Below are 12,928 nucleotides of genomic sequence, written 5' to 3'. Positions count from 1 at the left end.
CCAGCTAGTTTGCAAGCCCTCATCTTCACAGGGAGATTAGGAATATAACAAAGCAAAGAATCTGGGTTTCACTTTATTATGATCTCAGATACAGAAGTCTCATTTCATCGTTTTTCATAGTTGAAGAACAGATCTCTTCTTTTTGTGTTTAAGGGGTTCAAAGGCAGGTCTTGTGGTGATAAGCACGGATCCTGGTTTTCTCTCATTAAAAAAATCCCCCAAACAAGTAACCCAAAATCCACATTTTTCCGTGAGTAAAATGAAACACCACTATAGTAACCCAAAATTCACTTTATATATATCTATAGATATAGATGCACGTGTGCGAGCGCGCGCACACACACACACGCACACAGAGTAGTGTTTCATTTTAATCACAGAAAAATGTGGATTTTGGGTTACTCCTTTTAAACCGAAAACTGGGGGTTTGTTTGATTAGTGAAAACCAGGATCCCTAAATATGACACCCTCACCGGTAGATCCCCAGAATGCTCTTATGTTAACTTTCTAAGCTGGCCATACAAAGATTTTAGTTCTCACAGGGAATTGGTCTGCCTATGAGGTCCTTTCAGCATTATCCAAAAGCTGTTTCAGTCCTTGTGTAACAATATGGTTCTTCAGCCCGCCTTTTCACAGAAGTCATTGCCATAGCTGGCCTTTAATGAAATTCTGTGGGGAAAAAAGGGGTGCTGACTAGAAGTCATTCTTATTCTCCTCCATTCCATGTCAGTGCCCAGCTGATTATTTGATTTTTAGAAACTGAGTAGAATGTTAAACTGGTGACGAACACCTACACCAGAAGTTGTAGTGGGTAAGGACTGTAATTCCCTTCCAGAGTGCTACTTGGTAAAGTGCATAACACGTATACCAGGCCCCTGGGGAGGAAGTACATTTGGGGGTACTCCTTAGTAAGCAACCTTTTCCTCTCTTCCTCACTGTTTGTATCAAGTTGTTTATGTGTAACACTTCATCATTAAAAACTAAACAAATATAAATGACAGTGGGCAGAAACCTGTGCAGTCCAGCAAATGAGAATTATCCCTTATTTTTTATTTCCTTTCCCAACTCGTCTCTCACCACCCCCAAAATAAAATGTATTTCCTAATTACCATGTAGACATATTTGCATTTGGGGACTGCTATAAAACTTACAAAAGCAAAGGAAATGCAGAGATGAACCTAAATGTGCATTGCCATTTTGTCCTTTTATATTCATGTAGTTTCTTAACACAATCAAAAACATTTGAATGTTATTTTTCTCATCAGTAGCTGATTATTTTAACTCCTAGTTTCTTTCCCCTTGTTATACATTTTTACTGAGCCTTTTCATTATTTCTTCATTGACTTGTAAGCCTTGAAGAATTTTAAGACATTTTACTGCACCTATACATATGCAGGGAGGCTGCTTCGAGGTTCTGCAATTACCACACTTCAGCAGACTCAGGTGTATCATTTGATGAGTTTTAGTTAAAGCACCCCACCACCATTTTGCAGCACAGGGATGCTGATACATGTGATGCTCTGGGTGCTTTAATTAGGGTGGCTTTTAGAGCCACTCTGATTAAAGCATGCTTCTGACTCCTGAAGCATGTGTATAAATTCCCCTAGTGTTCAGTTTGGTACCAGCTTTGCAGGGACTGGTCTTTGGTATATAGAGACATCTCCCCAGATGCTGGCATCAAATGAGCACATAGAGGAAAGAAGTTAGATAGTAAGTTTTTTTCAAGTACCTTTAAAGAAGAAAAACAAAAACAACCAGGAAATACCTCACTATCTGTGCTATAATGTCCAAGCTGGCTTTTATATAATTTGTCTTACATTTTATGTCTTTTTATGAAGTCATTATGTAGCATTCCAAGTCCCATGATAGTGGACACATTCAAAAGTTTAGTAAGTATGTGATAGAGATAGGGAGACTTCCTTGTAAACAAGCCTAATTTCTTTGCAATTAGTTGCAATTTGTATATGCTTGAATTAAATATTCTCTCAATTAAACTGAAGGGTACTGACCTGGACCTGCGGAGAGGTGGGTGGATTACTGGCTTAGAGGCCAGTCCCAGAGAATTGTAGTCAGTGGGATGTCTTTGTCATGGAGGGCTGTCTCTAGTAGTGTCTCACAGGGATTGGTGCTTGGACCTGTGCTTTTTAACATATTTTTTAATGACTTGGATGGAAGGGGTGGAATGCTCTATGATTAAGTTTGCCAACAATACCAAGCTGTGGGGAAATGCGGACACACCAGAGGATAGGGTAAGGATCGCAACCTAGACTCACTAGTTCTATGGGCTGATCAGAATCAGATGAGGTTCAACAGGAAAAAATGCCGGGTCTTTCATCTAGGTAGGAAGGACCTTCATCATAACTGTAGGATAGGTGGCAGCCCACTGCCTGGCACAGCATCTGAATGGGACCTAGGGGTCGCAATCTACCAGAAGATTAATATGAGCCAACAGTGTGATGAAGTTGCCAGCAGGGCAAATAGAACTCTGGTGTGCATCAGCCAATGTATTGCTAACAGATCCAGACAGGTGCTTCTTCATCTCTACTCAGCATTAGTGAGGCTGCAGCAGGAGAACTGTGCCCAGTTTGGGCACTGCACTTCAGGAATGATACAGATAAGCTCTAGAGGGTGCAGAGACAAGCCACCTGCATGATCAGGGGCCTGGAGGATAAGCCATATGAGGAGAGACTCTGATAACTAGGCTTGTTCAGTCTGAGTAAGAGGAGGCTGAGAGGTGACTTGATAGACACCTACAAGTATGTTGTGGGTAGCACCAAGATCTGGGGGAGTGACTCTCCAGGAAGGCACCCCTTGGGAGGGTGAGGACTGATGGACACAAACTAACAGAAGGACAATTTAGACTGGACAGAAGGAAGAACTGTTCTCCATAAGGGTATCTAAAACCTGGAACACAGGTGGCAGAGGCGGTACAGTTGCCATCCTTGGAGGTGTTCAAGAGGAGGCTGGATAAGTACCTCATTGAGCGAGTTTGAGCTCATTAACCTCCTGCCTATGGCAGGGGACTGGACTTGATGATCTTCCAGGTCCCTCTGCTCCATTGATTCTGTGTAATTATTGCTCACATTTTTTTTGTTTTAATTACAGTAACAGAGTAAGGTAGCTCCCATCCAAACTGGTTTGGGACCTGTGTTACCCAGAAATGGCTCAGTAAACAGTGTTCTTACTCTAGGATAAAAGGGATTTCTGTTCAGCCTGAGTATGATGATGCCTGGGAACAATCTACATGATCAAGTCCATTGGGAAGGTAGAGGAAGCCAGATAAATCAATTAGGTTCTTCCTTTCTCTTTCCCTCCTGTCTAACTAGAGCAAAAACCAGAATTAGCTAGGCAGCAGTACCCAAAAAGCCAAACTGAAATGGACAGAGAAAGAGTACTACCTAAGCTGTGCATCTTAGAGACATGCCTAGTTGAAATAATAGTTCATATGCATACAGTAATACTGGCTAGGATAAGAAGCCTAACTGCCAGTAGTTCCATGGTAAATGCTGCCTGATATGTGAGCACTCGTTCTAAATTACCCCACTGCACAGATCCAGACAAGGGATTTTCTTTACATTTCTACTACAACTTCAACTTGTGACACAAAAATAGAGTTTTTAGTGGCAGAAACTGGGAAATGAATAGGAGAACACTCGGAAGACATTGTCATGTTAGATGGAAACTCCAGGTTTATCATTTCGTTTCCTGTTGTTCTCTTCTTTTTGTTATGTTCAGTCATTATGTGCATTTCTTTTGCAACTTTATGTATTGTTGTAACTTGTCATGGTTTGCAACAGATCTTGGATTGCCAGTAGGGACAGTTCATTGGTCACAGAGGTTTCCAGGCTAAAAGATAACCCACTTAGATTTGGTCATGTTCTACACAGTTGTAAAATACCATTTTTAAGGAGCTGGCTTTTTCAGATTTTTAGCAGCTCTTCTTTTGTTCCATTTTTATGGAAATTTTTAGTTATGCAGTTAGGCATCTTGTACACATGACAGGGGTTTAGCCCCCTAGACTGAAATGGTGGGTTTTAATTGCAATGATTAAAAACCCACTGTTTCAATTTAAGGGCTTCTATTACTGTTTTGGTGAAGGGCCCGATCCTTTTTTTCCTTCCGTCCCTGTGGAGCCTGCCCACCTCTCCCTCAGCTGTGGGGCACATGCTTTGGCAAGCCAAGCAGCCCCTGAGGTGTGGGGGGACCTGGTCCTTCCCTCCATGGTGGCAGTACCCTCGGGGCTACCAGGGTGGGCTGCTAGTAGGCAGGTGCCATCTATGAAGCACCGCCGCCATGAAGAAAAGCTCCGCAGCTCAGGGCCTGCCAGCAGTTCCCCTCTCAGCCATGGGAGAAGTAGGCAGTCTCCACAGGGGGGAGGATCAGGCCCCTTGCCACTTTTCTTTCTTTTTCCTCAGCAGAGCCTACCTGTGTGAGCTGCCGCTGGGCCATGCAGGCCCTGAGCTGCAGAGGGTCCTGATCTGTCTCTCCACAGTGGCAGCACCTCCCGGGGCTGCCTGGCTGGTGTGCTAGTTCTGAAAGTGCTGCCTCAACTCAAAGGCAGCACGTGCTGGATGCAACCTTTCTCCAAGCCTGCGCAGTGTGCAGTGCCCAGCAGGCTTCTAGCACACAGGCTTGGGGAAGAGTTGAATCCTGCAGGTGCTGCCTGTCAGCTGGGGCGGCACCTGTGCAGTTAGCACCCTGCCCTGGCAGCCCCGGAGCGGGGTGCCACTAACACAAAGGGAAGGACCCGGCCTCCCTGTAGGTCAGGGGCTGCACAGCCCTGGTGGCAGCTTGCACAGGCAGGCCCTACTGGGGAAAAAAAAGAAAAATGGCAAGGGGCCTATTCCTTTTTTTCCCTGCAGAGCGTGCCCACCTCTCCCATGGCCAGGGGTCTAGCTGCTGGTAGGCCCTGATCTGTGGGGGGCCCCAGACCTTCCCTCCACAGTCACGGCACCACCCCAGGGCCACCTGGGTGAGTGTCTAGCAGGTGGGTGCTGCCACAGCTCGCAGGCAGCACCCAACCCAATCCAACTGTTCTCTGAGCTGGAGCTGGGGCAGTATCTGCCCACTACCAGCCCACCCGGGCAGCCCCTAAGGGGCACTGCTGCTGTGGAAGGAAGGACCAGGGCCCTCCACAGCTGAGGGGCCACTCAGCCCACTGGCAGCTCGCCCCCCAGCCCGGACGTTCGTAGGAGACGTGGGCAGGCTCCGTGTGGGGGGGGAGGATTGGCCCCTCACCCCTTCTGCCTTCAGCCTGCCTTTCCCGCAGCAGGGGGGCAAAATGTCAAAGGCTGCAACATTACAAAAGCTACATTGCAAACTAAATTACATGCGGATGTGGTTTAGTTTGCAATGCAGCAAACTCATTTAAATTGTAAAAAGCCACTGCATGTGTTCAGCATGATGCAGTTAAACCGCAAAAATGGCCAGTTTTCATCACGTGTACAAGTGCCCTTAAAGATCCAATATAAGTGGGAAGTAGAGAAATTAAAAATGAATTTCTAAAATATCCATAAAAGGTTAAAAAATTAAATTGAGAAAGTTTGGGGGTAAGGTCAAAATCATACCATCTTTCAATATCAATTTTTTTTAGAATAGCAAGATTTTACATCATTACTTTTTATGAGAAGTATATTCATTTAGGTAACAGGAAGCCTGTACGTTTGTTTCTTGCTATTTGTTTAAACACTACAAATGCTGTAAGAGCTACTTAGGTAACTTAATAGGTAAGAAGTATTGCCATGCACTTCATAAATCACAGTAAAACAAGATATTTTAGGGAAGGAATGTGACAGATGAGGTCACCACGTAGACAACATGTCATTTACTTAACATAAGCCCATATTTTTTCCATAATGTAGTAGATGAACTCATTAGTTACAATGAAAAACAGTAAGAAGGAGGCATCTGGCATCCAACTGCTTACTTCTGACAGGGTTAAGATCACTAGGTCTAGTAATGTTTCTGCTTTGTCTACTGACACAGCCTAGTTCTACAGAAAACTGAGGAGGGTTGTTGAAAATTTACAAGCCTACTGTCAGAGTGTTATAACATAGACAGATGTAATCAGTTATATTTTTGCTGCTGTTCATGTTTAACTTCTCATTTAGCTAAGTTGTTTTGAATAGTCAAGACTTTTCTATTCTAAAGCATCCACTTTTAGAATTGCTAAATATTTAGAATAGCTAAATATAATTTTATGACTGAAGACTGTAGAAAATATACTGTTTATTTTCAAATCCTAAAGCCCATAGAAGGCAATAATAGTATTATGATATAAAACCAATGAGAATATTATAAAAGTTTAGCCTACTGTGTTATAGCTATAGTTTGTTTGGTCTCAATCCAAGAATTTATCATTTGGATTCTAGAAAAAAATCTATACTAAAAAATATGTGTTCTATTTCTCAGTGTTTCCCCAAAATTTTCACAAATACATATTTGTATCAGATTTTTTTTTATTTGAGAAGGGCAAAACATATAGTCATGTTTATTTCAAGTATGTGTTTCCTTTGGTAAATCAGAGAGTTGATGTATTTTTGATTGAGGCTGTTTGATATTTTGAAAAATTGTTTTAATACATCCAATGAGAAATATTTACAATTGTAGGTATTATGTAGAAAGTAATGCTCTTAAAGATTCTGATAATTTGATTTAGTGAAAAAGGCTTCTGCTGCAAATAGATACTGTAAGTTCAATTAAAAGAATGACTGTTGAAATCTGATTTCCCTGGAAATATACTACCTTTAATGATATGTACAATATACATTTTTTTTATTTTTTATATTCTTGTAAGTAATAGACAACATTAAAGCTCAGAATCTGTGCTACATAACCTCTTAGAAGTGGTGGAAATGTGAGTTTCTTAATGTTCATTTCTTGTGCTTGTATTGTAGGCAATATGGTATATGTTTAGTAGTTTTTGGTTAGATTCTTATTTCCAAGGTTCGTGACTTTTTAAATGTTTTAATAGCACCAGTGCTATGCTTTTTACTAGACACTGTTTGCTGTTGCAATACCAGATTGAACTTGCTCTTTATTTTGAAATTCCCACGGCGCATTGGCACAGGAGCTTGTAAATCATTTAGGAATGTAGAACTGAAAAGTACTTTTGGGGTAATTGAGTATAGTCACTTGCTGTCACAAACAACAACAACATACACATTCAGAAACTGATCAAACTTTTTTTAAAAAACAAGAAGGCCTCTTTTTGCCCTCATTACACCTTTTGAAATGGTGTTCTAGAACCTCAATGCTTGGATAGCTAGAAAACTTAAAATTTTCAGTCAAGATTTTATTCGTGGTTAGTTTATACTCATTTGTTTTTGACAACATTGTCAAGCTTAAACAGTTTTTTCCCCTGCATGGTGTTCATTCTCTCTCATATTTATAGAAGGTAATCATATTTCCTCTTAGCTTTCATTCTCCTGGGCTCAACTATAGCTAAGTTTTCTTTATGGTATGCCTGTCTTGAGCCAGGTAGCACTATGCTGATATATGTCATTCCCATTTAGAGACATTTTACACCAATTGGCTCCCATACCAGAAGTAAGGGTAACTATACTACTTCCAGTTTGGGAGCTAGGAAGTGTGGAGCAAGCAGAGCAAGTCTCCGGGTGGCATTACTTTGTGTGGACAAGATATGCCCTAAAGCTCTGTATTCCCCTTCTCATCCCAGTAGTTCTTCTCTGTACCTGTTCCAGTTTGATTAATTTTCTGAAACCTGGATGATCAGAATTGTATGAAGTATTCCAAATAGTCAATTTACAGTGACATTATTATTTCCCTGCCTTTACTGGCAATACTGTATCTTACCAGATATGTTCTAGGATCAGGTTTCCCATTTTCATGGCTGCTGTTTTGTCTGTGATCAACTAACATACCCAGGTTCTTTTTCTCTTCATTTCCAGCTGATGAGCTCCCAATTTTAGCAAAATTCTTGTTGTTAGTCTCTGATCCCACAACCTGTACTATATACTATTGAAAATCATTCCATTTTCATTATTCCATATTCTCCTATATGATATCCTGATTTTCCTGTGCATAGATGAGGCATCTTAACTTGTGTCACCAGAATATTTCCTTAGCATATTCCTATATTTTGTGCTAAGGTCATTAATGAAAATTTTAATCAAGATTAGTTTTGAGACTAATCTTTGAGGACCTCTGCTGATAACCTCTCTTTACTCTAGTACTTTCCCTTGAACTCCAGCTGTTGCTATCTCAGTTTTAAACAGTTTCTCAGTTCTTGTATTAATCTCCATCTTCTCCAGATTAATTATCGTTTTCCATATGGCAATGTATCAAATACTTTGTTGAAGTAAAAATAGATGACTACCTTTCCTTTGTCTGGATGGTCAGTTGTCATCCTAAAGAAAAACTAGGCTGGAGTGATGTATACTTTGTGAATTTATGTTGCATTTTATCTGATTTCCTATTCATCTTGATGTCCTTAATTTTTCTTTCCTTCAAAATTTGTTCGAAAGCTTTGCATATTCTTGAAGCCAGACTAACAAATCTGTGGGTGCCTGGATCACTTTTTGCTCTCTTTTTTATGGATAAGTACTATAGCTCTTCTCCAGTTGTATGGTATATAGATTTATGAAAAGCAAAGGCTTTTGGGGGAGATCTTGTATGTTGACTCTGCAGTTGAGCCAATACAAGCTTTCAGGCACAAGGTGCCCTCCCTCAGTTCTAGGAAGGAACCAGGTACAAGGGGGGGAGTTTACCCCCATTAGTCCTATTGAACGGTTGTTTCAGAAGCTCACTGTTTTGATGGTTAAAAGTCGTCTTCTAATTTTCAGCCAAAATTTTATTCATGGTCAGGTTTAGCCATTTGTTTGTGACAACAGTGTCAAGCTTATATAATCTTTCCCCTGAATGGTGTTTATTCTCTCTGATATACTTATAGACAGTAATCATATTCTGAGTAAAGGGTCAGTAACATATCCCCAGCAGGCCAGATTTAGCTGACAGAGCCACTGGATCAGGCCCATGGAGCAGCGGAGCACAGGCGGTGTTCTGGGTGATAAGTCCAGGTGGCAATGAGCTGTGCCCACATCACAGCCAGTGGGGTGGGAAGAAATGGCAGCAGAGGCAGGGGCAGGTCAGAACAGCAGTCCACCAGAGACCCAAGCTGGGTTGTTTCAGCCTGCAGCTCCACTGCATTGCTGACTGCTGGTTTAGGTTAAATACCAGATAGAACAGCGGTTTGTGTTTGATATTATATGTAAAAGAAAACAGGCACTTAAAGGAGCTGAGGAGGGCTGTAAATAAGGATCAAAGAGAAGTTACCAGAAGTAGTTTCAAAACAGAAGAAATGCAGTTATACAGATAATGTGATTATGTAAAAGAGGGATGTCCAACTTCTGAGGGGCTGGAGGCTACATTCCCCCCATGCCACCTGGGCTGTACATCAATATGTGTGATGACTCCTGCTGCAAGTACTCCCAAGCCTCCCTCCTGGAGGCTCCTTCAGCTCTGTGGGCCTCGCTGCCCCCACCTTCCTCTGCCCTGCCCCCACGGCCAGGAGCAGGAAGCAGGAGCTGGAGGAGGGGGAGAGTCTGAAGACTCCAGCTGCAGGAACAGGAGAGTGATGGGGAGGAGTAATGGCTGGACCAGGACCCTGGGAGCTGCAGGTTAACTCCTTGGACAGGGGGCGTGCATGGCCTTCAGGCTGTTAGTTGGACAGCCCTGATGAAAAAGAATAACATTGTTCAGAAGGGGAAAGGATTGTTATTACCTGTGGACTGCAGGGAGGTTAGAAGAGACACAGAGTATAAATAAGCAGGAAGCCATTTTCTGTGTGTGGTTCCATGGTGTTTAGTGCCCACCATGCTGATCGATGCATTCCTTGTTGGCTGTCACCTCAGAGATTTGATTTATATTTTTACGTGGAAAACAAAATAGGTATTTCTGTTTTACTGTGTTTAGAATGTGGATGCTGAAAAATTAAGTATTTATAGGAAATTTAGGAATTTGTCTGAAATTGCAAAGTGTGCAGAAAGCAAAGAACCATAATACTAAATTCCTTTCATTTGTATATAGACACTAGGGTTTTTTTGTTACCCAATGAAAATTCAAACAATTGGCCAGTGTTTAGTATTTCATCTATATCCGAATAGATATGATCTGTCACTACCTCCTCTACTATCTTATGGCTACTCTAACTGCACTTGAATTTAGTTACTCTAGATGTCTGCCCTGTGTTAATATGAACCAGTCTCTTTCTCAAACTGGAGGGTATTCCTCGTAGTCCAAAAGTAGCCAGAGAAGTTGTAGTTTAAACAGAGCAACACTCCTAGCCTCCCAGAATTATTTTTCTTATTTCTTGAAATTTCAGTCACAAAAATGCATTAAATGTGTTACAGATCTGATTATAGCTGCAATACTCTCCTATGCTGTATTTCTCTTGTGTTAAATAGATATGGATTTCTTACTTCATGGACCAGTAGACAATGAGTGTGTAATAGGACTATATATTTTCAAGTGGTTATCAAGCATGCAGTTCATAAATCGAGTTTATGCTTCCTGATTCACAAAATGGGGTATCCACTATGGAAAAAACATGTCATTCTATTTGAGATGGCAGGTTGGGAAAAAAGAAGGAAAGTGCTGGCAACGTTTTATGGCTATTAGAAGAAGAAAACAGTGTTCCTAATGACAGATCATTTCCCTTGGGCTCTCACCAGGGTCGGCAGTTTTACCGATATATGTTCTATAATGCTGTTGATATACAATTGTATGTGAATTACTCTAAATCAACATTTGTTCAGAGGTGGGCACAGAATGAATATACAATTCATATATAAATGTACATATATATCAAGAATAAATGTTTGTTTGTTTGTTATAAATTGAAGGCATTTGACAATTCACTTGATTAGTACAATCCAAGTCACAAAAATGTTTCTATAGAATTTACTACAGTTATATAGTTAAACAATATTTAATTTAGAGCTCTTAAAAGAGCAGAATTTAATCTGCTTATTCTGCAGTAAATTACCCAGATTTACTATTTTCTCAGAACCACCAATAAAACAACAAAAAAACACACATGAATTTATGATACAAGCCACTCAGATTTTATAGTCTTGTTACAAGGAATATTTAATCAAAATGAATGACTTAATATGCTAAATAAAACAAATATTCCATCTAAGTGTGGGCTTTTGGTCCTGGAAAAATAGCCATAAAATCTCTGTGAAGATTGAAACTAAAATGTTGACTATGTATGTGGAATGAATGGGTTTTCACAGCTCTGGCCAGATTTCCAAGAAAGCATCAAGTTGCTGCACTTTTTATGATAAAAATTCTGTTCTTATACTTCACTGTAGAGGGTTAACAGAAGCAATTTTTTAATGTGAGCCCCTGCTAATTTGGAAATATTGTCAAATGCCACTGGTCTGACTTACTCTATTCCCTTTGATCTGACTGATATTTGCAATCTGAATGAACCTGGGGACTGCAGGTCAGGTTGCAATCATTCTCTTCTAACTTACCATAAAAGCCAACCAATCAAAGAAACAAAATCCAGTATTTTGGGGCTATTATCCATCTTGTTTTTTCTTTTTAACGAAAAAGAAGCCTTCCTTGTTACTAGATACTAAAGCTTAATGTCTGTTGAATGCAGTAGAAATATGAACAGTTTGAAGAGATCCTAAAATGTTTCTTTTGAGTTTTTTGAGATTGTATCTCCAGTAGCCTGAGTAAAGATATATGCATATATCATTGCCTGACAGCTGATTTGTATCTGAACTGTGGTTTAGATTTAAATTTTGTGGCATGATTATAGGTTTTGTTGTGCACAAAACATATATAGAAATGAAAGGAAATCTTGTGTGCACAGTGGCTTTGTACAGCTGTTAATATGCTAAGATTTCTATGCTTTCTAAGATGCAGTGCTTTTAGTTTTAACAAAACTACAGTAAGATAACTGTTGACAATTTCAAACTAAATTTTAAATATTGTTCATAATTCCTTTTATTTATTTTAAATTATTTTACAGAGACTCCTGCTGTATTTCCAGAGAATATAAAAGAAAAAGAAACACCAACACCAGTTGAAGATATTCAGCTGGAAAGCTCCATTCCTCATACAGATTCTGGAATTGGAGAGGAGCAGATGCCCAGCATTTTTAATGGGACAGACTTAGAGACTAGCACAGGCCCTGATGCTATGAGTGAACTGTTGTCAACTTTGTCTTCTGAGGTAAAGAAATCCCAAGAAAGTTTAACAGAAAGTCCCAGTGAAATCCTGAAGCCTGCGTCGTCAATATCCAGTATCAGCCAAAGCAAAGGCATCAATGTCAAGGAAATACTTAAAAGTCTTGTGGCAGCTCCTGTTGAAATTGCAGAATGTGGTCCTGATCCTATCCCTTACCCTGATCCTGCCTTGAAGAGGGAAGCTCAGGCTATTCTTCCTATGCAGTTCCACTCCTTTGACAGGTATACAGCTGAGCTAATTATTTCATATTGTTTTAATGCTGAGGTTTGAAGGATTTATTTTAATATGCTGATAGTCCAATCTCAAATCATATTAGATGTTATTAATATGCTGGTCTACCTCTTCATTGCTGCATTATTAAAATCAGACTGTAGAGTTATATACAAGGACTTTTCCTCTCTCTTTTTCTAAGCAGCAAGTAAAACTTTAATCAGTACTTGAAAAGGAAGTATACTTTAAAGAACTATTGCTGCAATAAACCTTTTCTCCTTTGAAACAATATTTTGAATGGGGGGAGAGTGAAATATCTGTTAATCTAGAACAGAGTAGCTGTGTGAAATCCAACAAAATTCTTCCAAATATTTAAATCTTATTCGATCTGTCATACCACTACTCTTCCATTACTGAAACATTTCAGCTATGACAGACTGTACACACATTGCCACAAGATAAAGATTGAGACTGACTCCCTTGTTTCATTTTT

General features: G+C 40.2%; 1 protein-coding gene and 1 long non-coding RNA gene across 13 annotated transcripts in view; one reads left to right on the top strand and one right to left on the bottom strand.

The window, feature by feature from the left end:
• Positions 1 to 12,928, top strand: part of NBEA (neurobeachin) — an 835,610-nt gene that overhangs the window by 345,728 nt on the left and 476,954 nt on the right. For all 12 annotated transcript variants that reach the window (XM_090027554.1, XM_090027509.1, XM_090027581.1 and 9 more), the window contains one exon: positions 12,008 to 12,446. In XM_090027554.1, the coding sequence (XP_089883680.1) occupies positions 12,008 to 12,446 (439 nt within the window). The remainder of the gene's footprint in view (positions 1 to 12,007; positions 12,447 to 12,928) is intronic.
• LOC149875094 (uncharacterized) overlaps positions 1 to 12,928 on the bottom strand; it is an 81,409-nt gene that overhangs the window by 3,600 nt on the left and 64,881 nt on the right. The window lies entirely within an intron of this gene.

Source organism: Crocodylus siamensis, chromosome 1 (assembly GCF_052110815.1).
Source record: "Crocodylus siamensis isolate JL-2025a chromosome 1, ASM5211081v1, whole genome shotgun sequence".
NCBI lineage: Eukaryota > Metazoa > Chordata > Crocodylia > Crocodylidae > Crocodylus > Crocodylus siamensis.
The sequence above is the reverse complement of the archived record's forward strand: the minus strand, read 5'-3'. Positions and strand labels throughout refer to the sequence as shown.